The sequence below is a fragment of the Tripterygium wilfordii genome, chromosome 12, assembly GCF_013401445.1.
Source record: "Tripterygium wilfordii isolate XIE 37 chromosome 12, ASM1340144v1, whole genome shotgun sequence".
Lineage (NCBI taxonomy): Eukaryota > Viridiplantae > Streptophyta > Magnoliopsida > Celastrales > Celastraceae > Tripterygium > Tripterygium wilfordii.
Genome location: NC_052243.1, coordinates 5528172 through 5552635, shown reverse-complemented (window position 1 = coordinate 5552635; position 24464 = coordinate 5528172). Strand labels below are relative to the sequence as shown.

At 36.1% G+C, this 24464-nt stretch overlaps 2 protein-coding genes and 1 long non-coding RNA gene across 13 annotated transcripts; 2 read left to right on the top strand and 1 right to left on the bottom strand.

Moving 5' to 3' along the window:
* Positions 1 to 44: 44 nt before the first annotated feature.
* On the bottom strand, positions 45 to 2872 carry LOC120010087. The gene is made up of 2 exons (XM_038860781.1): positions 2388 to 2872; positions 45 to 1156 (listed from the first exon to the last, which is right to left on the bottom strand). Exons 1-2 carry the CDS (start codon positions 2726 to 2728, stop codon positions 502 to 504), a joined length of 996 nt encoding a protein of 331 aa, XP_038716709.1. The 5' UTR covers positions 2729 to 2872; the 3' UTR covers positions 45 to 501.
* Positions 2873 to 8739: 5867 nt separating this feature from the next.
* On the top strand, positions 8740 to 13545 carry LOC120011427. Of its 5 annotated transcripts, none has more exons than XR_005471023.1 (7): positions 8740 to 9387; positions 10242 to 10462; positions 10555 to 10718; positions 10896 to 10953; positions 11612 to 11749; positions 12104 to 12270; positions 13024 to 13545. It is a non-coding gene; the product is annotated as an uncharacterized LOC120011427 (long non-coding RNA). The 5 variants fall into 5 exon arrangements; XR_005471026.1 differs by lacking the exon at positions 8740 to 9387 and having other exon boundaries at positions 9790 to 10462; positions 13024 to 13179; positions 13257 to 13545; XR_005471025.1 differs by lacking the exon at positions 8740 to 9387 and having other exon boundaries at positions 9787 to 10462; positions 10555 to 10614.
* Positions 13546 to 13941: 396 nt separating this feature from the next.
* Positions 13942 to 23816, top strand: LOC120011262 (WD repeat-containing protein 48-like). 7 transcript variants are annotated; one of them, XM_038862334.1, is made up of 20 exons: positions 13949 to 14093; positions 14513 to 14575; positions 15102 to 15211; positions 16141 to 16299; positions 16756 to 16821; positions 16929 to 17018; positions 17198 to 17503; positions 17703 to 17800; positions 18397 to 18432; positions 18554 to 18674; positions 18850 to 19086; positions 19332 to 19427; positions 19528 to 19593; positions 19801 to 19839; positions 19948 to 20082; positions 20476 to 20837; positions 21132 to 21225; positions 21851 to 22042; positions 22927 to 23045; positions 23372 to 23816. In XM_038862334.1, the coding sequence occupies exons 3-19, from the start codon at positions 15113 to 15115 to the stop codon at positions 23023 to 23025; spliced, it is 2295 nt and encodes a 764-aa protein (XP_038718262.1). In that variant the 5' UTR covers positions 13949 to 14093; positions 14513 to 14575; positions 15102 to 15112; the 3' UTR covers positions 23026 to 23045; positions 23372 to 23816. The 7 variants fall into 7 exon arrangements, with proteins under 7 accessions (XP_038718261.1, XP_038718262.1, XP_038718265.1 ...); XM_038862337.1 differs by having other exon boundaries at positions 15002 to 15211; positions 23455 to 23816; XM_038862331.1 differs by having other exon boundaries at positions 15002 to 15211.
* Positions 23817 to 24464: the final 648 nt, after the last annotated feature.

Below are 24464 nucleotides of genomic sequence, written 5' to 3'. Positions count from 1 at the left end.
TTTTAGAATACTAGCATACAAATTCAATTTTGTCCAGAAGCCATAAAAAATAGCATTCAATATATATCGAAGAGGTACTTTGCTAAACAGCAGGAACTTTATAAAAAACAAAACTTTGTTTCTATAAATAGTATTTGCATTTTGAACAGGATATTAAATAATTTGACAATCAAAAATAGCAGAAGGTGGCAAGCTCCCCCATTTGCATCCGTAGTAAAACAACTATCAAAGTTACTGCGTCTGCGTCCCTCCTTTTGTCAAGTACAAGGTCTTCATTCACTCTAAAAGCATGTAGACTAAACCACTGAAATAAACATCTCAAGATTAGCTCTATCAATCCATCTCCTCTACTCGAATCTATTGACAAGGCAATGAAAAGCCAATCTGGTACAAGTGTCAAGGAACTAATCTACAGTCCATATTCTCAGAGGCTATCCACCACCTCTTTTCTGGTTTCTAGGACTGCCAAGGTACACTCTGAAAAATATAATTCACAACCACCTAAGCTTTAGACCGCCTAAACTCAAACCAAATCTCATAATGATTAAAAAGTAAGCTGTCATGTGTATGCTTTCCAATATACTCTAGCCCCAAACTTGTAAGCCTCTTTGTGCATTCGTCTCCTCCCAATCTCGAACAAAACTTTATGTTATGGGATACAAAGATCCGCCCTTCATAAGGTTTCAACTTATTTGCTAACCTCTCCAAACCAAGCCAAACCAGTTTATCAGGCATGTGAAGGAAAACAGCACTTGCATAAATCAGATCATAAACAACTCCTGTGCCAAACTTGGAGAACTCCATGTCCTCACCTTTCACAATTACAGGACGCTTGTGCAAGAGGCCCTGAGAAGGAAGCTCATACCTGAATGCAGCCATGAGAGAGAGTTCATCTCTTTCAAGGCAATGGAAATGTTCAGTACTAAGATAGCGAATAAAATGTAAGCCAACACGGAGTGTGCCACACCCAATTTCAAGAACACGTGAGTCAGGAGTAAGGTGTGTAGACTCCGCTAGGAACTCAAATACATCTCGCCCGCCAGCCCAAGGCTCCCCATAGTTGCTGTGGTGCTCTTCAACAAGCAGTTCACCTGGACATTGAAGGGCAGTATGATTGTTTGATTCAGGTTCTTCATAATGTGAAATACCCTTGAATCTGCAATTTTCGAATTCCAAACTTAATTTCATTTAACAAGTATTTTCAATACACAATTTGTAACCAAGTAGAAAGCTAAGCTGAACGAGCACTCAGCACGCACTAACACCAAAATCAAATATACAACGAACTTCAGGAATAGAGTAGAAGGAATATTCAAATCACAAGGAAATCACGTTAAAGAAAGCAAGCCCATGAAGGGTACAAGCTACGAGTTAGAGCTTTGAACTGTCTGGTTACCATTCCAAAGAAGTAAGGCGTAGTTAGGCGTTGCTTGTGCTTATTGAACCAGTTAAAGAAGCAGCTTATAAGAGTCTATTTCATGAGTGAGTTTGGCATTGTCTACTTTTAGGTGCTTCTCTTTGTTCATGAGGAAAATGGTAAAAAAAAAAAAAGGGAGACAACTCCCGTGCACAATATCCCGTAGTAGGTAGGGTCGGGGAGACACAGGATGTACGCGACCTTACCCCTCATAATATGTGAATAGGTTGTTTCCAAGAACTAAGTATGTGACATCTAGGTTGCATACCACTGTAACTCAACCATTGGGCCACATAGTGGTGGTAAACTTTCTTAAAAGAAGCATATGAAAAAATCTACTTCTCTTTATTGTGCATTTAAAAGCAGCAAAAAATTTGATTCTCAAAGCAAGCTTCTATTTATCGTTTTGTTAAGGTTTGTAACAACCATTCTTAAAATTTGTAGAACAAACATATGTAAGATATATGTAGCAAGAGGATTTTTGATAAGCACAAGCAATGGCAAACTAGGCTTAAGGGGGCAGAGGCTGGAGTATTAACGATTATACAATACACTTTGCCTTTGCTCCGTCAAGTTAAATTCACCGATAGAGTCGAGGGTTTTTCCTTTAATCCCATCCGTTTTATCATGTTTTTTATCCCATATATCCTTCAACACCCAAACTTCTAATATATTATATTTGAATACACCAGTGAATATGTAGAGCACATACGATCACAGATTTTCAGCAGAAGTTTATGTCTTTGAAAAAAAGAAACAGAAATTCTCACAATGATCATCGAAATTTTCTTACTGAATCAACCTAAACGCATCAAAACAGATACAGAAGAACAAACAGAGACCTGAAATCTTCGATGCAAACCAACCAATGCACACAAAAATAAAAATACGCAAATCCCAAATCGATGACTACATAGTACACACATATAGAAGGCGAATGAAAAGGAGAATAAGAAGAAGGTGTGCATACTGAATGAGATCCTGGAGCTGTCGAGCCCTAGTGCGGGGATTGATGCCCTTACGAAGCACATTCGGTTGCATTTGGATACCATTCAGTCGGATCTGATCCCTAATCCACTTTATATCATCCTGCGTCGGCGAAAACCTCTGCGTACTAACCTCCCCGTATTTCCCACCCCTCGATACGGCGGCGGCACCAGTTGAAGCAGTGGCCGCAGAAGGAGGACATGAACAAGTGGAGAGAGTGGACAAGAGGAAGAAGAGGAAAATTGCGGCAGCTGAGACAGAGAGCACCAGTGCTGGTATTGTTATTACTACGCCTTTTTGTGATGTTGATGATGAGAGAGCCATGTTAACCGATCGACGTCCTGGGCTGTTTCCTGTTATGCTCTGCAACTGACCTTTTCTCTTCTCTGTTTCCTTTCAAGCTGTGCCCACACCGTTTCGGGAGCAACATCCAAAGCCAATGGAGGACTCCTTGCCAAGTCCAATTTATCAATTTTTACTTCAATTTCAATATAGATATTTTTTTACTTGAATGGGAGTAATAATCATATAAAATAGATACATAGAATAACATTCTGTTTATTAAAATGTATTATCACATAACAATCACATCATCCAATGAGAAGCATATTTCTTGATGGTATTTTTTTTTAATACAAGTACAAACACAATATATGACACACCACCAGATCAATCCTACATCATCCAATGAGAAGCATATTTCTTGATGGTATTTTTTTTTTAGTACAAGTACAAACACAATATATGACACACCACCAGATCAAGCCTCTGAAAGTACAGGTGTCAACAGGCCACAAGCAGGAGACACAAATCAAGTCCACGTAGGGGCAGACTATCAAGCCACGCAGGAAACACAAATCAAGTCCACGCAGGGGCAGACTATCAAGCCCACGCAGGAGGCACAAATCAAGTCCACGCAGGGGCAGACTATCAAGCCCACGCAGGGGTAGACGAAGCTCACACACCTCCTTGTAAATATTCGGAGGAGGTGAGACTAGAACTCATTACCTCAGTCAGGGACATGCAAAGTCATTGCCACTCAACCAATGGCTCATTTGCATTTCTTGATGGTATTTAAGAAAAAACAAAAACAATCATATCATTCATAAATTTCGAGAATAAGTTGAGATAAACAATAAGAAGATGAAGCAAACCTTAAAGAAGATGGTTGGGGGTAGGTGGAGTGTTGAAAAACACTGGACCCAACTGATGTACTATTTTTGAGCACCAAATTTGTTTTTAAAATTATGAAAAATAACAAAAAAAATATGTATTATTTAGCATGATGAATCAAAAGGTATTTCTTTATTCGAAATAAAAATCAAATTTAACATGAAAAATGCATCACAATCCTTAATCGTATGATATAAACTCAAAACATTCTTTTTTTATCGTGATGAATTTCATATTTATGAAAAACACTGAACCTACCATGGATCAAAAGAAGATTGTGAATTCTACTAAGAAAAATTAGGCAATCAAGCTTAATAATACTTTGTGGCTCTATCGGACAGCTTATAAGACCCCATTTGGAATGAGTTCATATTGTCTTGTGTTTGGAAAGACGTGTCACTTGCCAATGGAACTCGAGAACCATTGGGCAATGAAGAAGTTGAATTTCGACATGGAGACAATTGGCCAAGAAAGGAAGCTATTGCTCAAAGATTTGGAGGAAATATGTAATGAAGCGTATGAGAATGCATGGATTTACAAAGAAGGCACTAAGTATTATCATGACAAATCAATAATTTATTTCAAGTGGTGCTTTAATGAATATATTTTGACAATATAGCATTCGTGGGTATCGACATAGTAAACTCTCAGAAGACACAACTCTTCTAGTAGGGACACCTAAAGGTTTAAAAGTTTGTCGAACATGCTTAGTGCTATCGTGATCGACAAAAAGGAACTTAGATTAATTTCTTATTTTTGGTTTTTATTTTTAATGGTGTTTGTTTCATTTTTGCTCGAGTACTAGCAAAAAATAGGTTTGGGGTATTTGATAACGATATAAGTACACACATTTTGTACATATCTTTGTTATTTTATTGCATTGTTATTGAGTTAAACTTGTGCGTTTTACGTCGTTTTTGTCTACTTTGTAGCATTCGGATCCTAGAGATGCTTTTGATGGTTTTAAGTTCAAAGGGGTTGAATTTGGAGTAGGAATTCCCAAAGAATGATTTTTCGACGAATTTGATGAATTGACACTCGTGCAAATGATGAATCCACAAGTCTAGAGCCAGCAGCCTCCTGCGGAGGAGCTACATGCTTGAGCGAAAAAGGTTATCAAGTGAGCCTAAAGTGAGGATTGGACCGCTCGAGTGACTATGTGCATTCAAGAATCCATATTGTCATTCCTTGAGCAACTGAATGTATCGATCGAGTGCACCTTAAACAAAGAGAGTTTCTGTTTGAGTGAGAATATGACCGCTCAAGCGCAATTGTAACTAGACACTTAAGATCTAAATTTAGTCGCATGAAAATGAAAGGAGAAATAAGAGGGCACCGTGAAAGATATAAAAATGGGAGAAGAGGAGTGACAAAATAATTATAGAGAGACAACTGTGAGTAAATGAAGAAAAAATAATAATAAGGAGAGGAGTCATCTCTAGTAGCTAGGCCGTGAAGAAGAACTCTCTTGATAGCGCTAACATCACATAGAGGATCACAACAAATTATCTTCTAGAATTCCCACTATCCAATTCAATTCTCATTTCTTTTTTGAATAGTTTATTTGTTTCAATTTCATCCATGTTGTGTAACTAAGTTTTTAGTTAGGGTGTCATATAGTTTGGTATGACATATACAAGTTAATCAATTTTACAAGTAAGCAATTTCAATTCATTGGTTCATATTTTTTATTTCTATGCTTATAAGTTTATTATTTATTTGAATGCTTGATCACCATTCAATTAGGCATTAGCACATAAACTCTCTAGTTAAGGCTAAGAAGCACATCAAATTCACATGTCATAGCAAAAATTGAAATTGAAATTGAAAATATTAATTGTTGAAGGTCTAGATCTAGGTTTAAGGGATTACTTGGTTATAATTATTATTTGAATCTTAACTTTTAATTAATAACTACGATCGAACATGATTAATTAGTTATATTCAATCATATCTGTTGACACCGCGATTGATTACTCTAGTTTTCATTAACTCGTTTTATAAATTCTCAGCAAATCAATAAACTTTTGTTACTCATTTTAATTGTTTATCTTTCTTCAATTATATAGGTAAATTTTTAGGTCCATAAGTTAGGTAGTATTGTTAATACTAGACTTGTTTTTGTGGGATTCGACCTCTTATTTGCATTCAGAAGCTATCGTAGAACTTGCAAGAACATCCCTAGCAACTTTGGAGAGCACAGGAAACCTACTCGAGTTAACCTTCCACCATGCAAGTATATCAAATCCCTCAATATCAGCTTTCAAATTCCCAATTAAGTATCAATCTACTTCCGAATTGTTCTCTAATGATTGTGATTCTTTAAATGTCTTCGAAAACTCATCAACCTTGTTGCCCTTGTATCCCCAAATTCAATGGTCCCTACTGGCTGACTTTGTCTCTCCCTTCCTCCAACATTAACAACTCCATCACCTTTTGCATATGCATCATACAAATGATTCAAAATATCTTTAACACTTTTAACCAACACCGACATTAAATAAAATGAAAACTCAATCATCTTTAACTTGTACCGATGATCAAGTACAATTGCAACATACAATAAAGAGTTCACTTTCTCAAAACTCCCCCTATACTTTTGAAACTTCTCTCTCATATTTTCAGCCACTTTTTTTAAGTGTTTTCGTCTCTAAGCTAGTTAGAGTCAATCACGTCCTGAATGTTCACAATAGACTCATCCATGTCTTTCAACCCATCACCAACAATAAGGTTAAGAATATGTGCACAACATCTTAAATGCAAAAATTCATGATTCAAAAGAGTTTCAATTCTATGCTTTGTATTTCTCTTTAGTAATTCGATAAGCAAGTTATTTGAACTAGCATTATCAACCGTAAGAGTCAAAATGCTATCTATCCCCAATTTAAGCAAGCATGTTTCTACCATTTTACTAAGTGTAGCCCCTTTGTAATCTTCAACAATGCAAAAATTAAGAATTCTCTTATACATCTTCCAATCACTATTAATAAAGTGTGCAATAAGACACATGGAATTCTAGTTTTGTACAAAAGTCCATGTGTCAGTGGTAAGGCAAATACATTGTCCTCTAAAGGCATTTTTTAATGTCTTATGCTCTGTAAAATACTGTTCACCACAATCCCTTGCAACTGCTACTCGACATGGTAACTTGGTCTATTTTGGTTGAATTTCATTTACAAATTCCCCGAACCCTTCGCCCTCTACAAATTTAAATGGCAATTCATCTTTTATAGTCATATGAGCTAGAGCATCTCTAGCTTTTTTATGATGAAAGGGTTTTGACAGCAATTGTGTTTCAGCCGACTTTAAAGTGCTAAAATTCAGTGTTGTTTGCCCTTTAGCCAATTCCTCATCTTTCACTCTCATAGGATTATCTTAAAGAACCAGAACCATTCTGCTTTGAATCAACTGCATACGATCTATTACAAAAAATGCATATATCCTTACGAATACCCTTCAAATTTTCAGGTTCAACCACAATGTAATATTCCCAAACTCATGATTTTTTCCTAGAGGATGATTCACTAACCTGCTTTAGATCAAAGGGTTCTTCTCCTGGCATTCCTTTGCCTCTCTCAGTGTCATCAAGTGATGCTTCTTTGTCTATCAATGTTATGTTGATCTACAAGTAATAAAATATAAATAAATAAGTAGAGTCAAGGGATGTTGAGAAGGGAGACAATAGAATCGAGGGACTTACTGACTTAGAGAAGAGAAGTAGAGAATGACCGGATGAGAGACTGGTAGGACAGTCGAAGGAGAGATTAGATTCTAAGCGAGTGAGTGACAATCGAGAAACGATAGATTATTTAGGATTTGTAAAGAGACTTAGAGGTTAGTGGTTACTGGCAGTGGGCTATGGCGGAGTTAGTTACTTTAAGGTAGTAGACTTTGGCCTCCGGGTATAATTACAAGCCATAGCCCAACTGTTAAATATATATGTATATAATTATATACGGTCGGTTATTTTCAGTTAAAATCAATTGTCAAAAAATCTGATCTGTTTATTGACTGTATGTTCGGTTTTTATAATATTTATAATCGATACCGACCAAGATGTAAATTTTTTTTTATTTCTTACCGACCAAAAGGTTCGGGCAGTCAATTTGTGAAGCCCTACCTTAGCGGAATAAGTCTTCCAAATTATAGAGATGGGCATATATGTAATTGGACATTGTGTGTCATTAAACATGTTTGATAATAAATCTCTCAAACAATAGTCAAAGTCAATAAGTTTATGTTTCATTGATATATAATTTTTAAACTTTGTATTATCAAAATAAAATTTTCTTCCTAAAAAAAGTAAAAAAATTATGGAGGTTATATGTTTTTTCTGAAGAGTCAGAACTCTATATTATTAAGAATCATTTGAAAAAAATCTGCCATACAACCTCCTGAAGTCAAAATATGGCTCATGTGAATCAGAGCAATTCAGAGCAAATTTTACAATAGAATGCCCAATTCTAATAGGCATATGTGAAAGAATACAAAACAAATTAGATTTCTTTTCCCCCTAATAGAATCCAATATTGTTCGACATTATTAATATATTAGACAATATTCCCTAAACGACGTCGTTTCGACGTTTTAAGTGAGAGATGAGGATTTCTTATCTATACTATATATAAAAGCAGAGGCTCTAACAACTGTTGATATATTTTTGACAACTGTATCTCTAAAACTCTCAGGTTGTGCCGATGTGGACTGTCCAGTATTTCTCATCTCTATTTCTCTCTACTCACAATTTTTCCAAACAATCTATACTATATATAAAAGCAGAGGCTCTAACAACTGTTGATATATTTTTGACAACTGTATCTCTAAAACTCTCAGGTTGTGCCGACGTGGACTGTCCAGTATTTCTCATCTCTATTTCTCTCTACTCACAATTTTTCCAAGCAAAATTGTGCAAAGGCAAGGAAAAAAAATTAAATAAAAATAACGTACAACGTCACCTTGAACGTTTCATCTTCTTCATATCACAGCGATTTCGGTTTTCTTTAATTCCTATTTTTCCCTTTCAGTTGGATATGGGATGCTTTAATTTCTTGGGTTTCTTTGCTTCTCTCTTGAATCTTGATGGTCTCTCCCAGATTTCGGCGACACATCTTTCTGCATCTTCCATATCCGATAAGTTAGTGGACCAAATCACGATGCCGATGAGCTTTGTACGGTTCGGATTAGCGATTATGGTCCGAGGATCTTTTCAACGGCCACTTTTCGCTCGGTGGCATCGAGGAACCTGATTGGTGCGTGTAGTCGGGAAGCTCATGTTCCCTCTCTGACCCTACTAGGTCCTGGAGCAGTATGGGCCTGTACCAAAAGGAGAAGATGAAGCAGATCGATGGATCTAAAAAAATTATCAAAGCGGATGGTATGTGGGAGGCAGCTCAGAAAAGGAACCAAGTGGATTTGAGTTTCTCAAAGCTTAGTGATCGAGACCCTTTTCTTTGCGTTATTCAATAAGATTTCTCGAAGTTTGCTAAGTTTTATGATAAGGAGTTCCTGAAGCGCAGCACAGCTGGGAAGAGGTGATGTAGAAACCAACACTCTTGAGTTTAGGTACGAAATAATTTGACATTTATTGATAAGTTAAATTTTGTTTGATCAAGTATGCTGTTGAGACAAATTCAAAGGGTTTGCTTCTAATGGGTTTGAACAATTTTGCTGATAAAATTGAGGAGGAATTGAAGGGACTTACTAAAGGTTAGGATATGAAGTTTGCCCAGCGATTCTGGAAATTCGTTACGGAGAAGAAAGGGTGGAAGAACTCTTGCCAGTGGCTGTAATGTTGGCAATCGATTCCTTCGGTGAGTTTTTCGAAGATTATGGTATGTTCCTGTTTCTTTACTTGATGTTTCAACAAAAAACAATTACAGCTTTGTCATTGTACGTTTTGTCATTTTTTAGAGAGCATTGATTTGTTATTGTGAAATATTTTGTCGTCAAAAGCAAATAGTATATTCCACATGTTTCTATAAAAGAACCAAGTTTGGTTTATTAATTTTATCTGGGTGTGGATTTTTGCACGCAGTGTAAGCTCCTTGCCCTTGCAGGCAGTTATAATTTTTAGGGCATATGGAAGATGATGGTTCCTTATTGAAATTTTACAACTCAGTAATGGATTTCACTGGTATACTTGATGCACAAAACAAGATGCCTTAGGTTTGCACAAAGTAAAGTTACCTAAGTGATGGGTCCTTTTATCCGGAAACTGTCCTTTGGCTATTTTGGCGCACTGATTGTATATGTACATGTGTGTTATTCACATTAGTGCATTATCACATACTATTGCATTGTGATGTTAGACATGGTGTATTTGTCTAATAACCATAGTAAGAGTCACAAAGTTCATGTTAATATTTTTGAGGGTTAGATAGTTGTACCATCTGTTATTTTTCGAGATTTTATATAGTTTTCATGTTACAAGTTTGGAGAGGCGATTAAAAAAACAAAAAAAAAAAAAAGTAAAAGTCGTTTCGTGTTCTACGGACCCGTTGTCTGCTTTCTGTCCCCGATTGAATTTGCAAGGTTTGAGAGAAGCTCAATCTCTGATTTCGCTCCACCAAAATTCTCCCTTTAATTTCTGGCCCACTCGCACGTTTGGATCTAAAAGGCGGAATCGCCACTTGACTTGCTTTGTCTAAATGATTTTTCGACATAGACCTAGATTGACTCGACCAAAGACCACAATGTTCTTGTGGCTGAGCATGAGGCATAAGTGAGGAAGAAGGCTTGCAACAGCAGAGCACGCAGCCGGAGAGAGGATGATCTGGTGGAGCTCAGTTAGAACATGCTCAGGAAGCGCCGTGAGGGACTCCTCCACCCGTCCCATCAGCAATTCCTAGATGCCTCACAAAATGCCGCATCCATGGAGAAAAAAAGGTGCCCATTTGATTTTGTGTGCATGCTCTCTCTATATTGGAGTTTTGTTGTGATTAATGGGTTTTCTTGGATTCGTTGCTGGGCATGATCAGAACATTGATTTGCAAAGAAATATTGGTCTTGAGGGCAATCTGGAATCTTGAGTTAATTAGGTACTGTACTAAGTACACTCCATTTGAATGATATGATTTTGATCAATCTGCGCTGGGTAAGCAAGACATGGGAATTTATATCACCAATTACCAATTTTCTAAGGGTATGATTTTGATTCATCTCTCTGTTAGTATTAGCTTACCTTATGAATGGCATTCATCCTTAATTTTATTAAACTAATGTATCATTCGACTTTCTGCTGATTCATCAATCCACACATTTTTTTTGGTCTGATTTTGTAATACTGGCTTATTGTAGTCTGTGTGCTTTGTCTCTGTAGGAACGGGAGCAATTATCATGAAGTCTATTGAACTTGATTATTGTGGATCTTCTTAATGGTATGGATTGTTCCACTTATGGTTTATGATATACAAACATACACTTCTTTCATTATTTTCTACACCGTAATTGAAATATAAGACCTTAAGGTTAAATTGTATAAGATATCTATAGTAATATAACTCAATCTCTTCATGTTTTTGCTAAGATTTGATTAACTGTTTCACTGTGCTCTTAAGCATCAGTTTAGTGGGAGAATAGCTTTGTAATCAATTAAAAAGAGATAAATCAATATTTTATAGGAGATGCCTTCAATAATATTTTAGAGATACATTAAGGTGAAGGTACTTCTTTCTTTGACTGTAGGAATTGCAATAATCTGATAATACTATTGATTCTATACCATGAGCACAATTGAGATGCTTGAAGCAGGGCAAAACTACAAACAATATTAATTCATTGTTAGTGAAGAGGGGGGTTCTTCGATGATCAGCAAATGGCTCTAGCTCCTAAATCCTTTAAATTGTACATTTGTACGAACATAATTTGACATGTTCTCCCAATATTCATGTCGTGCTTATATTTTTCATTGTTAGATAATCAATATTTTCAAGGAAATGACTTCAAAATGATTGTGGAGATGCATTAAAGTGAAAGTACTCCACTCTGACTGTATAAATTGCAATAATCTGATAATACTATTGATTCTGTACCAAGAGCGCAATTGAGATGTTTGAAGCACAGCTGAGAGAAACTACAAGCAATTTGGATTCATCGTCAGCGGAGAAGGGGTTCTTTGGTGATTAATAAATGGCTCTATCTCCTGAATCTCTTAAACTGTAAGAATATAATACGGTATGTTCTCCCAATATTCATGCAATACTTATATATTTTCATTGTTAGATTATTTATGTTTGATGAATGGGCATATACGAATAAAAGGCTAATTTACTGGTGGCTACCTTCATATAGAATTTTTTTTTAAAAAAAAATGAATTTCTGGGGGACAGCAAGAGGTAAGTTACAGATCTATGATACCTTTAATTAAATTTAACGAGGAATGGTGTTATAAACTAATGCTATATGTTTGGGCAGTTTTAGATTATGCTGTTATATTTATTGGTTTTCTAATAATCAACAAATGCCATCGCTTTGGGAGATTATGTTGTTATATCAATGCTCTAACGAGTGTTGATATTATTTTGACAGCTGGCTTGCTAAAACTCTCAGTTGTTCCTACATGGACTCTCCACTCTTTCTTATTTCTATTTCGAACACTCACGTTGTCTCCATTACAACATCTCCAGAGGCAATTAAAAAAGTTTAATGTTCTTCGGACCTGTTGTCTGCTTGCTGTTCCTGACTGAATTTGCAAGGTTTGAGAGAAGCTCAATCTCTTATTTCTATCACCTCTCATCTCTGAATTTGGTGGTGTCAGTTTTTCATTAATTTTATGCTAATTATATATCCAGGCACTAAAATAGATGCATCTTGCTCTTACCATTGCCCATCTCTTATAGCCTGTTAGGAGTTTTGGAGGTTAGTATGGCATGCCCCACTGAAGGAGAGTGGTTACATAATGTTTAAGAGTCTTGATCAAAGATTTAAGAAATAACCACAACATATTTATCTCTAATCATTTTTTTATTGCAAATAGTAATCTTCCTTAGGGAGCCAAGCCATTGTTGTGGGCCTGTGGCTTATCAATTGCGTATAAATTAAGTTCTACTCCAGTATGCAAAAGATTTTCAGTATTTTGATAATTGAAGTCATTAGTATGATTAGATAGTCAAGAGCTATGTAAATGACTTAGCGGAAATGAGCTTTGTGGGGCGTGTGTTCTCCTCCATTCCCCTTTTCTTACCTGTAAAAAGGAACAATAGGAATGTAAGGGTTAACCTATAGTCAATTGGTAAAGTCCTTCACAGCAGTCATGGGATCATAGGTTCAAATCTAGGAAATACATCTTTGCAATGTCTGTATCTTTTAATGAGTTCTATAAATTAGAAGCATCTCTTTTTAAACCATCGTTGTTTTATTATTTAACCATGTGTAGGCTACACTTGGTAATGTTTCAACTTTTATGGCTTATTCTCAATAATAAAATGCTCTTTTCCTCTTGATTGCAGGAGCTATACCACAAGTTGCAGATTGATGACATTGAATACATGCCAATCTATCAAGAATTTATGACAAAATTCTTCAATTCGGTTTTTGGATCACTATCGCTGCCTAATTACCTTCTTGGGACTAACTATATAAGAGCTTTGGAGGCAAATATGAAGGTGTTTTTTCATGTCTATCATGGAATATTTATGGTATGTATATCAAGTGTGTGCCAAAAGTTCATTGTGCTATACAGGTAAGGAAAAATGTTGTTGATTTGTCAAGGCAATTGGCACAAGAGAGGAGAGCATCTAAATAAAATCCCATGTGCATGCTTGGTCGGCTAATGAAAGACGAGGAAAACATTGCTGGCCTTTGAACAACATGAAAAGGAGTTGCAAGTTCATAGCTAAATATGTCTAGCTATGGAAAGTAGCATTTCATGGCACCTCTCCATGATGGATTCACAGCTGCTAATTAATTTTCATTAATTTTATGTTAATTATATATCCAGGCAATAAAATAGATGCATCTTGCTCTTGCCATTGCCTATCTTTTACGGCCTGTTAGGAGTTTTGTAGTTTAGTATGACATGCCCCACTGAAGGAGAGTTGACATGATGTTTAAGAGTCTTGATCAAAGATTTAAGGAATAACCACAACCACATATTTAGATGAACAATGCAAATTTTTTCTAATTATGAAAATTAATATATTGTAAATACATTTTAATTAGTTTGATATAATTTCTCATAAATAATTATTAAATCAATTTGAAAATCAAAATAATATCTCTGCATCACAGTATGTAAAACTTGAACAAGGAAATTGAAACAAATAACATATGAACGCAACAGTTAAAAAAATATCAATTAAACAAAAAAAAACCCGCGCTATGCGCGGGATTTCGACTAGTTTCCTTATTAATTTTGACTTTCCACTTTTATTTTTCTCAGTCCAGATTTCTTCAGAAATCTGTGTATCTCTCTCATGTTAGTGCTCGAGACGTACCAGCACAAGACATCGCTATCGCTAGGGATTTACAATCGACAACTCTCAAAACTCGTTCGTCTCTTCTCCCCGCTTGATTTCTGGTTAGTTATTGAATTCCTCCTGCTTTGGTTTCTTCACGATCAATCTGTAGCTGAGCTTTGTTTCGTTTCAATACAGAAACAGCGGGTTTTTTTTTTTTTTTTTTTTTGTTGATTGTATAGGTTTTTAAAATTGGAATTGTAGACTCAGATTATGCTAGGGTTTTGATTTTGAATCGACATTGAGTTTGTGCTCGAGTTTTAAATCCTAAGTGAATTTTCAATTTTTAGTTGATTGATTGTATTAGATTAAGTTTTGCAGAATTGAATGCTGTGAATTCAAGCTTTTGGAATCTTTATTAGTTGAGTTCGGCAGGAAGAACCAAGGGTGCATTATGTGATTGATAGATGATAGGGCTATATTGGGTGTCTGCACTGTTTTATCTGATTTGTTCGTTTTTTGTTCTGTTTACCATAAATAGGGTGTTACAAATTTGGATTGTTTCCACTATCTGAGTGGGTTGAACGTCACCAGTTTGGAAACTGTAAGTTTAGGTCTGTGGCCATTTTACCTCCTTTGTAGACAAAGTAGAAAAGAAAAAAGCTGCAGAAACTTGTTCTACTAATTTAACAAGCTTGATTTCAGCTCATGAGTATTATTATCGAGACGATGATCAATTGTAATTCCTACATCTCTTGCGGTACTATAGTGTATAGGGATGGGTATAAGGGTTAAACCTGTTTGTTTTGCTCAGTTTCACTGAAACCAACTTTTATTCTGATTCAATTATTTTAATCAGTTCTGCAAATTTAATTCGTGATTGAATTCTTTAATTAGTTATGGAAAATTTTGTGAGTTTTCTAATTGAAGTATATCAAGCATCCTACATTTACTTTTCTAATATATTCTTTTAGACTTCCATTCCAGTGGGGAGGAATGAAGGTTAATTTTTTTGTTTTAACCTGTTCAGATTTGGGACTAAACCTGTCACTCTTATGTGAGCTGCTCAGAGGAATCAGTGCACCTCCTTGTTTTAACTTTGACATTATAGTCACTTGTATTTGCTCTAGGTGTTACTGCAATGCACCGTGTAGGTAGTGCAGGGAATACTGCCAACTCAACTCGCCCTCGTAAAGAAAAGAGACTGACATATGTGTTGAGTGATGCGGATGATACTAAGGTGGAGTGATTTTGTACTTATTCTGATATTTACAGCAGTATTTATTTTACTTTGTGTAGATGGGGTTTAAGGTTAACAGGTTGCACTTGATGGTCATTTTGCCAAACATCTTGAGAAATTCATTCCCATTTCTTTTCATTATGTAATACAAATGAACTCCATTGGAAATAAATGTTAATGTCCAACTCTCTGATAAATATAATATGTGGCATTTTTTGTTTTGTATAACCAAACGAGTTTATTAAGAATGACACTGAGGGAGTGCCTCCTTAAGTACACAGAAAATATTTACGCGAGTGCAATTATGATATTGTTTATAATTTTTTAGAACTATGATAATATTGTTTAAATAATTTACAGCAAATTGGATAAAGCAATCACATAAGTGTGCATATGCTGAGTTTTTGCGGTCATTGTATTCTTTTCATACTTGTATTATTATTTGGCATCTTTGGGGTTATGTTGAGTTGGCACTTGACAATCCACGAGCTCCCTTGAGGACTATGTTTATTCACTAGCAGTCAATGGTTTTTGTGCACAGTGCATGCTTAAATACTTACTTTATATGCTCTTACTGGATCAGTTATAACAATTGTGCTAATGATAACAAGGATAATATTTATGGTTGGGTGAAGAGACTAGGTTCAATGCAAACAGCTTTGACCTTCAGTTGAAAGTGTTTTGCTAATTTATTTCCTTCTTTTGTTCGGTTTCTTTCAATTTGATGGTGTTTAAACTTTAAAGTAGGTACATTCAGCCAAGGCAAACTTTGGAAGGATGAATAGCAGGATTTCTGTATCTTGTATATATTTGCTGTAGTCTCCAATGTGGCACTTATTCCCTAAAAGTTAGTCTTTTGAGTAGGTGGTCGTATTTGTTAATGGAATAGAAGATCCTCATGTTGCTCTATTTTTTTGTTTATTTTGCAGCATTGTGCTGGTGTAAATTGTTTGGCCTTGTTAAAGTCTTCTGCATCTGGAGCATGTGATTATCTCTTCACTGGGAGCCGTGATGGCACCCTAAAGAGATGGGCACTGGGTGAAGATTCTGCCACTTGCTCAGCTACTTTTGAGTCACACGTTGACTGGGTACCTTTTTATGTTTATGGTGGTTTTTTCGCTGCACTACTCTTAATCAGTGTCTGGTTGCTTAATATATTTGTTTCCAAGGATTGTTGGTGATCTATTACATGGTTGGGTTTGAAATGAGCTGATTTTTGCAGAGTTTCTGTTCGTAACCAAGTTCGCTCATGTCCCAACATTGGTTCAATGTTGGGAAGGGGAATAAAAAATCTGTGTTGTGTATTAAGAAGAGAGAATTTTTTTTATCTTTTAGGTTGGGGTGGGGGTGAGGGGGATAGTAGTTGGACGAGTGTATAAATTGGCTCATTTTTCGTCTTATTCCTTAGTATGGTTTTATTGTGTGGTGTTCGTCTCACTGTTCCAATCTGCTTCTGTCACTTATCCCAGCCTCCTTGTAATTCTTAACTTTTAGTCATTCAATAAAAAAGAAGAATTACCGCTAAATACAAACTAGTCATGCAGGTAAATGATGCTGTCATTGCTGGTGAAAACACACTTGTTTCCTGCTCTTCAGACACCACTCTCAAGGTTTGTCAACTGTCGTAGTATGTATAATTTTTTGTTATGTACACAATTATCCCTCTTTTTCTACTCATTCCCTCTTTATTTATTCATTTCTTTCTGAGATACACCAGACATGGAATTGCCTCTCCGATGGAACCTGCTTCAGGACTCTCCGTCAGCATACTGACTACGTCACTTGTCTTGCTGCAGCACAAACAAATGTAATTTTTATGTCAATTTTTTCATGGATCTTATTAACTGCATGTATGAAAGGTTCTTATCAGTGAATTCCTGCTATTTAATTTGTTCATTCAGTTTGGTATTGCAAATTGTGCCTCGAGATATGATACCTGTTAAGTCAAATAATTTTCTGATCCATTTTTAGTGTCGTGCATTTTAGAGCAATGTTGTTGCCTCTGGTGGCCTTGGTGGGGAGGTCTTCATATGGGATGTTGAAGCCGCGGTTACTCTGCATTCAAAGTCAAGTGATGCAATGGAAGATGATTGTTCAAATGGGGTAAGTGGTTCTGGGAATTCGTTACCTATGACGAGTTTACGCACCATTGGCTCAAGCAACAGCATTTCGTCTCACACAACTCAGTCTAATGGATATGTCCCGGTTGCTGCCAAAGGTCATAAGGAGTCTGTTTATGCATTGGCAATGAATGATAGTGGAACCCTTCTTGTATCTGGTGGAACAGAGAAGGTATATCCTGATATTTGCATTCATTTTCATGATTTCTTAGTTATGTTTCTTTGTTACCCTTGAAATTGTAGAGTGTTTAGTTTGAGTGTGCATGTCCTTTGCGCAAATCAAATGCCTATTCATTGACGAGGCTTTGGTTTATAATGTTAAAAGAAAGAGCAGTATAATTGTTTTTAGTCTCATTTCCTTATTTTTGCAGGTTGTGCGTGTTTGGGACCCAAGAACCGGTTCAAAGACCATAAAACTAAGAGGACATACTGATAACATTAGGGCTTTACTTCTAGACCCCACTGGCAGGTAATTCAAATGGATTCTGCACTTACGCTATATTTGTGCACTTAAGCTGTAGTTATTATCATGTTGTGTTTCAAGTTCATTTGACATGTGAGAAGGCTTCCTATTGTCTCATGAACGAATGAGAGTATTCATGTCCGTTTGACTGTGTGTTTCCAACGAATTAAAAAGGTGGGTCCATGTTGGGTTTGTTGTTACAAATAAAAACTAGTAAGAAAGAAGATTCAGGGGAGCGAAAAAGGGAAGTGGGACGAATGAGGATTTGAGTGGAAAGGGAAGCTATTATTGGGCCTACATTTCAATGTCTACTTTTGTTTTTTGAATGGGAAGAAAATTGATTGAAGAACCAAGTAGGTGCAAAGAGAACTACAGGGAGGAAGAGTTAATAACCTTGAGATTGATACACAGTATAGAATATATGTGTAGAAAAATCTAGCCGATGTCTGCTATGGAGAGACATAACATGTTGAATTGTTGATGTTGAGCTGCAGAACCTTCGGGGTATCAGGGTTTACTAGTTCATTGAACTTAACTCAGAGGCTCTTAGTTCCTTATGTTGTCTAGTCAGTTGACAGAAATGTTAATTTTCATTCTTGCAGGTTTTGCTTATCAGGATCTTCTGACTCTATGATCAGGTGGTTATCCACACACTCACTCGCGTGTATATTTGACACCAAATCATTATTATATTTTGTCTTTGTTTGAAGCCAATCTAAGATAAAATTATACTTTGTAATTGCTTATATGCCAATATAGATTATGGGATCTTGGACAGCAGCGTTGTGTGCATTCTTATGCGGTGCATACTGATTCCGTGTGGGCACTTGCCAGCACACCAACGTTCAGTCATGTTTATAGTGGTGGAAGGGACTCTTCTGTAAGTACCTTTGCTTATGAAACCAAACCTATGCAAGTCTTATCTTCCCTTGTTATTTTTCTTGACGTTGTTTAATAGGGATGAGGATTCTATCTTTCTACAATCTACATAAATTTGTATTGATATAATGCTTCTGTGTGCAACCTTTTGATTCATTTTCTCTTTGTACCCTCAGTTATACTTGACAGACTTGGCAACAAGGGAGAGTCTCTTGCTTTTCACAAAGGAGCATCCCATTCTGCAATTGGCACTGCATGATGATAGTATGTGGGTAGCAACAACAGATTCTTCAGTTGACAGATGGCCCTCTGAGGGATGGAGTCCTCAAAAGGTTTTTCAGAAAGGTGGGTCATTTTTGGCCGGAAACTTGTCTTTCTCAAGAGCGAGAGTTTCCCTGGAAGGTTCTACCCCTGTAAGTTTATTCTCTTGTCTACATTATACGTTATTTCGTTTTATGTAACTTCTCTTTTGGGGAGAGAAGTTGTGCAGTTTTACTCTACTTATCCTTTGAACCTTTTCGTTCCTTTTTTTTTGGGTTGGCTACTTATAGTTATTGGGATTACAACCTTTTTCCTCTCTCTCTCTCTCCCGTCCTCCTTTATTGGCAGTATAATCATTCTTTAATTATCTGTCTACTAATGGTTGCCATTTATGCAGATGCCTGTATATAAGGAACCGGCCTTAACCATTCCTGGAACCCCAGGAATAGTGCAGCATGAGATTTTAAATGACAAAAGGCGTGTATTGACTAAGGTAAATATGACAGTTCATGTAACTTATTGTCTTTTTGATGCCACAGTGTCATGATTTTGCTGAGGTTTTCTACACCTGATATCTTATGCATATTCGGTAGGATACTACTGGTTCGGTGAAGCTATGGGAAATTACCAAGGGGGTTGTGGTTGAAGACTATGGAAAGGTTATCTCAGATTTTCCTCATCCATTCACTGTCTTTTGTTGTATAATAGAACACTAATCTGATCATTGATTTTATGGTATTAGGAGGAGGGAGAAGTGGTTGTACTAGTAATCATGTGCAACTACTTTTTATTTCCATTTGTGTGTATCAGCTGTCAATTTTGGACTAATGCAACAGATTTTCATGGTTTTAATTTCAAATTTCCAGGTTTCTTTTGAGGACAAAAGGCAAGAATTATTTGAGATGGTATGAAACTACTTGCTGTTTAGTCTTTTAATGACATACTGATACTGAACCTGGAAAAACCTTAGATTTTTTTTTTCCTTATTGCTATTGATTTTATTACCACTTCAGGTAAGCATTCCTGCATGGTTCACTGTGGATAGCAGGCTTGGAAGTTTGTCCGTTCATTTGGACACACCACAATGCTTTTCTGCAGAGATGTATGCAGCAGATCTTACCATTTCTGGGAAACCTGAGGATGATAAGGTAAACCTATTCTTAGATAATCTGTTTTACTTCCTTTGCAAGGGTTTGATTTGCATTGATTAACATTCAGATGTTTGATTTGCATGGATATATTTATACTCTGTATAAACAATATACTAGTCGTGAATGATCTGAATTCGTTCCACGAATACTCACAGTTACAGTATTTTGTGGGTTGTGGAGCTCCATTCTCAGTCTTGCAAGGATTCTCAAAATCATTAATAATTTACCTGAATGCCTGCGACCTGTGAAATTCACAATTGCAATATGATTCGACTTTTGTCATATGCAATTAATATTTACTTGAATGCTCTGAAATAATATGGCCTCTGAAGCCAGATGCTTGTTTTTCCTCAGTTTCTAGTTTCTACTGTTGACTTATGTCATATGCAGGTTAATCTAGCTTGTGAAACCCTTAAAGGTCTATTGGTTCATTGGTTAGCCAAAAGGAGACAGAGACTTGGATTGCAAGCTTCAGCTAATGGGGATGTTATGTGTGGGAAGGATATTACTGCTAGAAGTCTTGCTCATTCCAGAATTGAGGTAGATGGTAATGCTGAAAATGACTCCATGGTGTATCCTCCTTTCGAATTTTCAACAGTTTCCCCTCCTTCAATTATTACTGAAGGATCTCAAGGAGGACCATGGAGGAAGAAAATAACTGATTTAGATGGAGCTGAAGACGAGAAGGACTTCCCTTGGTGGGTTCTAGATTGTGTTTTAAATAACCGGCTTCCGCTGAGAGAAAATATGAAGTAATATTTCTGACCTTGATGGATTTTCCATCACTCAATTAAATATTTGCCTGAAATTTTTTTGAATCTTTCATATGGCTTAGTGCACTTTTTCTGTTGTATGTTATTCACGTGGATCTTGAAATGACATGGCATGAATATTGTTTTATTTTTGAATGTTCTGTACTTTCTGTCTGATCTGGATTTTCAGAACAATTATAGTTCTCTTTTTTTTAAAGCCAAAGATCTTGCAATGAGTTTATATTTTGGTTCATATAAGTAGTGTTTTTCTTGTGTAAATTTGAATTTCTGCAGGTGCAGCTTTTATCTGCATCCGTGTGAGGGTTCAGCTACCCAGATCCTTACCCAAGGCAAACTAAGTGCACCTCGCATATTGAGAATACATAAAGTAAGCTTGGATGTGCCATCAAAGAGCTTTTCTTTCTTTTTTTGCATGATCTGAGTAGAAGACAAGTTTCGGCAGACATTGTATAACATTGTTTATATATATAAAACGAAATATATAACATTGTAGAATATTTATAACAAAATATGTTGAAACTCATTTGCTTATGAATGAAACAGTATTTTTTTAGTTATGATATTATTATTGTGAGATGCAAATATCTATATATATATATCTTGTAAATAGGCCCTAGCCAGACCCACAGTGGAAAATCCTTCTTCATTTTAGGGCTGGCATTTGTGTGCATGGCTTTAGTCATTATAAATCCTTTGCATTGATGCATAAAAGAAACTTCTAGCTGGCCTTGAAATGATGAAGAGTAATATCTGTTCTCAACTTCTCATCATGATATTTTGTCAAGTTTAGAATGTCAAATGTTGCTCAATGGTAGACAAATGTGAATAACATTCACTCAGATTGATGTGCTTAGTCAAGTGTAAATATTTTTTTCTTAAGACTTGCAAGGATTGAATTTTATTGTGATAGGTCCATTTCGATGTATTAATGCGCTGATTCGGAATATTTGTATGGAATTACCATATGACATGCTGCTTCTATGTTTTTGTAGGTTGTCAATTATGTAATAGAGAAGATGGTCCTTGATAAACCATTGGATAGTGTAAACCCTGATGCAGCGTTTTCCCCTGGACTTGGTGGGGGGCCATTACAACATTCAGCTGTTGGAGATGGATCTTTCAGGTCTGGGTTGAAGCACTGGCAAAAGCTGAGGCCTTATATAGAAATCTTATGCAATAATCAGGTAATTAGGTGAATGTGTTTTTGTTAGTATTTGTTTCTTTTTCTGAATGCCAAAGGAACTTTATTGAAGGTCCCTAATAAAGTGCACAGAGATTACAAAAATTAAGACAACAAAAAAAGAAGAAGGAAAAGGTACTACAAGACCCAAGTATATAACAACTAAAGACTACCCATATTGATCCAGCCCCTGTAATTCCTAGAAAGTCAAAACTGGTTGAGATATTTTTAGTAAATTAGTACTTGATGTTGTAATGCTGGTTGTTTGATGGGACGGGATTCTTCTATGGGATTTTGTTTGGTTAAACGCTTACCTTGCTTGATCCATATTGTGCTTCTTGTCTGATTCTGTTGTGGTTCTGTAACTTCTGTTTACACATAATATGGGCAGACTTCTTGTTGCATGTGCCCTTGTGGCCGAATCTCGGTTGTCTGAATTCTTGAACCTCGTAATTTGTATCATATGTTTTCTACTTTTCTTTCCTGTCATAAGTTTTACGACAAGAATGGAACAATGCCTGTAATGGTTCTTTCTGCACTGTGTCATATATAGTAACTGAACCTAGACACTTCTTTCCGGCTTTATTTTGGAATATAATTTACTTGCTTCTTGCTTATGTTGCATACGTCCCCTCGAGTAAGTGGCATACAATGTTTAAGATAATTCACAAAAATATCCAACTTACTTAAAAGTATTTATTTTTAACTCTTCTGTTAGGAAGTCGTTGACATTGCATTTAATTTGTTAACCTGTCTTGATTGTTTCTTCATTATTCATTTCGTTTATGTCGAATGGTGCTCCTCTGAGCTTATTGTTGTAGATGCTTCATGCCTTTACCTACAATTCAGGGGAATATTGATATCCAGCAAACTCCTTATATTTTCCAGGTCTTGCCACCAGACATGAGCTTAGCCACGGTGAGGGCTTATATATGGAAGAAACAAGAGGATCTGGTCCTCAACTACAGAGTGGTTCAGGGTCGGTGATGGTGTAAGACTTTGCGACGGTGAGTGCTCACTATGTGTTTTTCTTTATTGATTTTCTTCTGTGTGTAACACTTAGTTTAAAACTTAAATTGAAATAAGTTTTGATGAACTTTATGGTGCATATCATTTAGAAATCTTGGAAGACATCATTGATATAGAAACCTTGTTTTGAACTTTTCACTAATATAGTTCCTTTGTCTCAGTAGAGCCATCTTTAGTTGCTCTTGAGAAGTGCTTTGACCATCCTGAACCGCAGGCTTATTTATTCTTCTTTGAGGGAAAAAAACAATTTCCAATTAATTGTTTATGGGATATCATTAGTTTCTTTCTATTTATTTCATCACAGGAAGATTTGGCCAAAGGCGAAGAAGGTAATGTTATATAATTGGGGAAGATGCTGATTCTTCTTGGGTGCGTTTTCTTGATCAGACTTGTCTCTTGGGGCCTTGTAAATTTGGAAAAGCTGGTTGATTTTTGATCCTGCCATGAAGATAATAGAGAAGGTGGTATTACAAGTTTTGAATTCTTCTGGGACGCTGCAAAATCCGTAGGCCAAGCATGCATTTGGCTGTAGCAAGGTATTGCTGATACATCGATCTTCAGAACTTTCATTTCGTGGAGCCAACTAGAATTATAATGGCGAAAGCTTTGTAGATTTTGTATCTTGGGGTACGATACTTAGCTGTAGAAACTGTTTAGAGGTGATTTTTATTTTTTAACTTAAACAGTACGGTATGGAGATTGTGATAAATTATCATTTATATAGTATATTTAATTATTTATTCCTTTGTTTTTTTGGTCCCGGTGGTGTTTTGTGCCTATTTTGCCTCTAAATACAACTTAAACAAGCAATACTCGACTCTATTACGTATTACGGTATTACCCCACAGCTTCTAGCCTCCCATCCATTAATGGCGCCAAGCTTTCCTAAACGTGAGATTCTGGTCACTTCTACTTTGCCTATATATTTGTACTTGCTTACTTCATTGTATTCTACAATTATTTGATATTTTTTGCCCCAATTTGATAGCAATGATTTTTTGTGTGGATTTATCCGTTAAACATTACCGTGTGAGCTCATTTTTTTGTTTAATTTGATTGAATTGAAGGGTTCCCGGGGTCTGCTATAGAAATATTACAGCAGCCCACACTGTAAAATAAATCAAGGGTCAGATTTTGTCTAAAGTAATCCAATCGCTCATATTTTAAAAGTCTAAAAGTAAGATATTTCTTTTTCTCTCTTCCCAATTCTCACACATAGAGTTCTCTCTTTCATCACGGTTCTCTCCCTTTCTCCCTTTCATCATCAACGGACAGAGGAGTAGTCAAAATTTTCTAGCTTCTGATTATTTGGCCATGATATCTTTACATGGAAGTTCTAGTAAGCTAAGAGAAGCAATGGAGCATATTCACAATATTATTTAGATTTTTGATTCTAA

Excerpts from the sequence above, each read along its gene's own strand:
- LOC120010087 (XM_038860781.1), bottom strand. The coding sequence starts at position 2,728 with ATGGCTCTCTCATCATCAACATCACAAAAAGGCGTAGTAATAACAATA. Across the intron at positions 1,157-2,387 it reads CAGCTCCAGGATCTCATTCA|ATTCAAGGGTATTTCACATT; the intron begins GTATGCACACCT and ends CGAAAATTGCAG.
- LOC120011262 (XM_038862333.1), top strand. The coding sequence starts at position 15,113 with ATGCACCGTGTAGGTAGTGCAGGGAATACTGCCAACTCAACTCGCCCT. Across the intron at positions 18,433-18,553 it reads TCTTCTGACTCTATGATCAG|ATTATGGGATCTTGGACAGC; the intron begins GTGGTTATCCAC and ends ATGCCAATATAG. Across the intron at positions 19,428-19,527 it reads AAAGGCGTGTATTGACTAAG|GATACTACTGGTTCGGTGAA; the intron begins GTAAATATGACA and ends CATATTCGGTAG.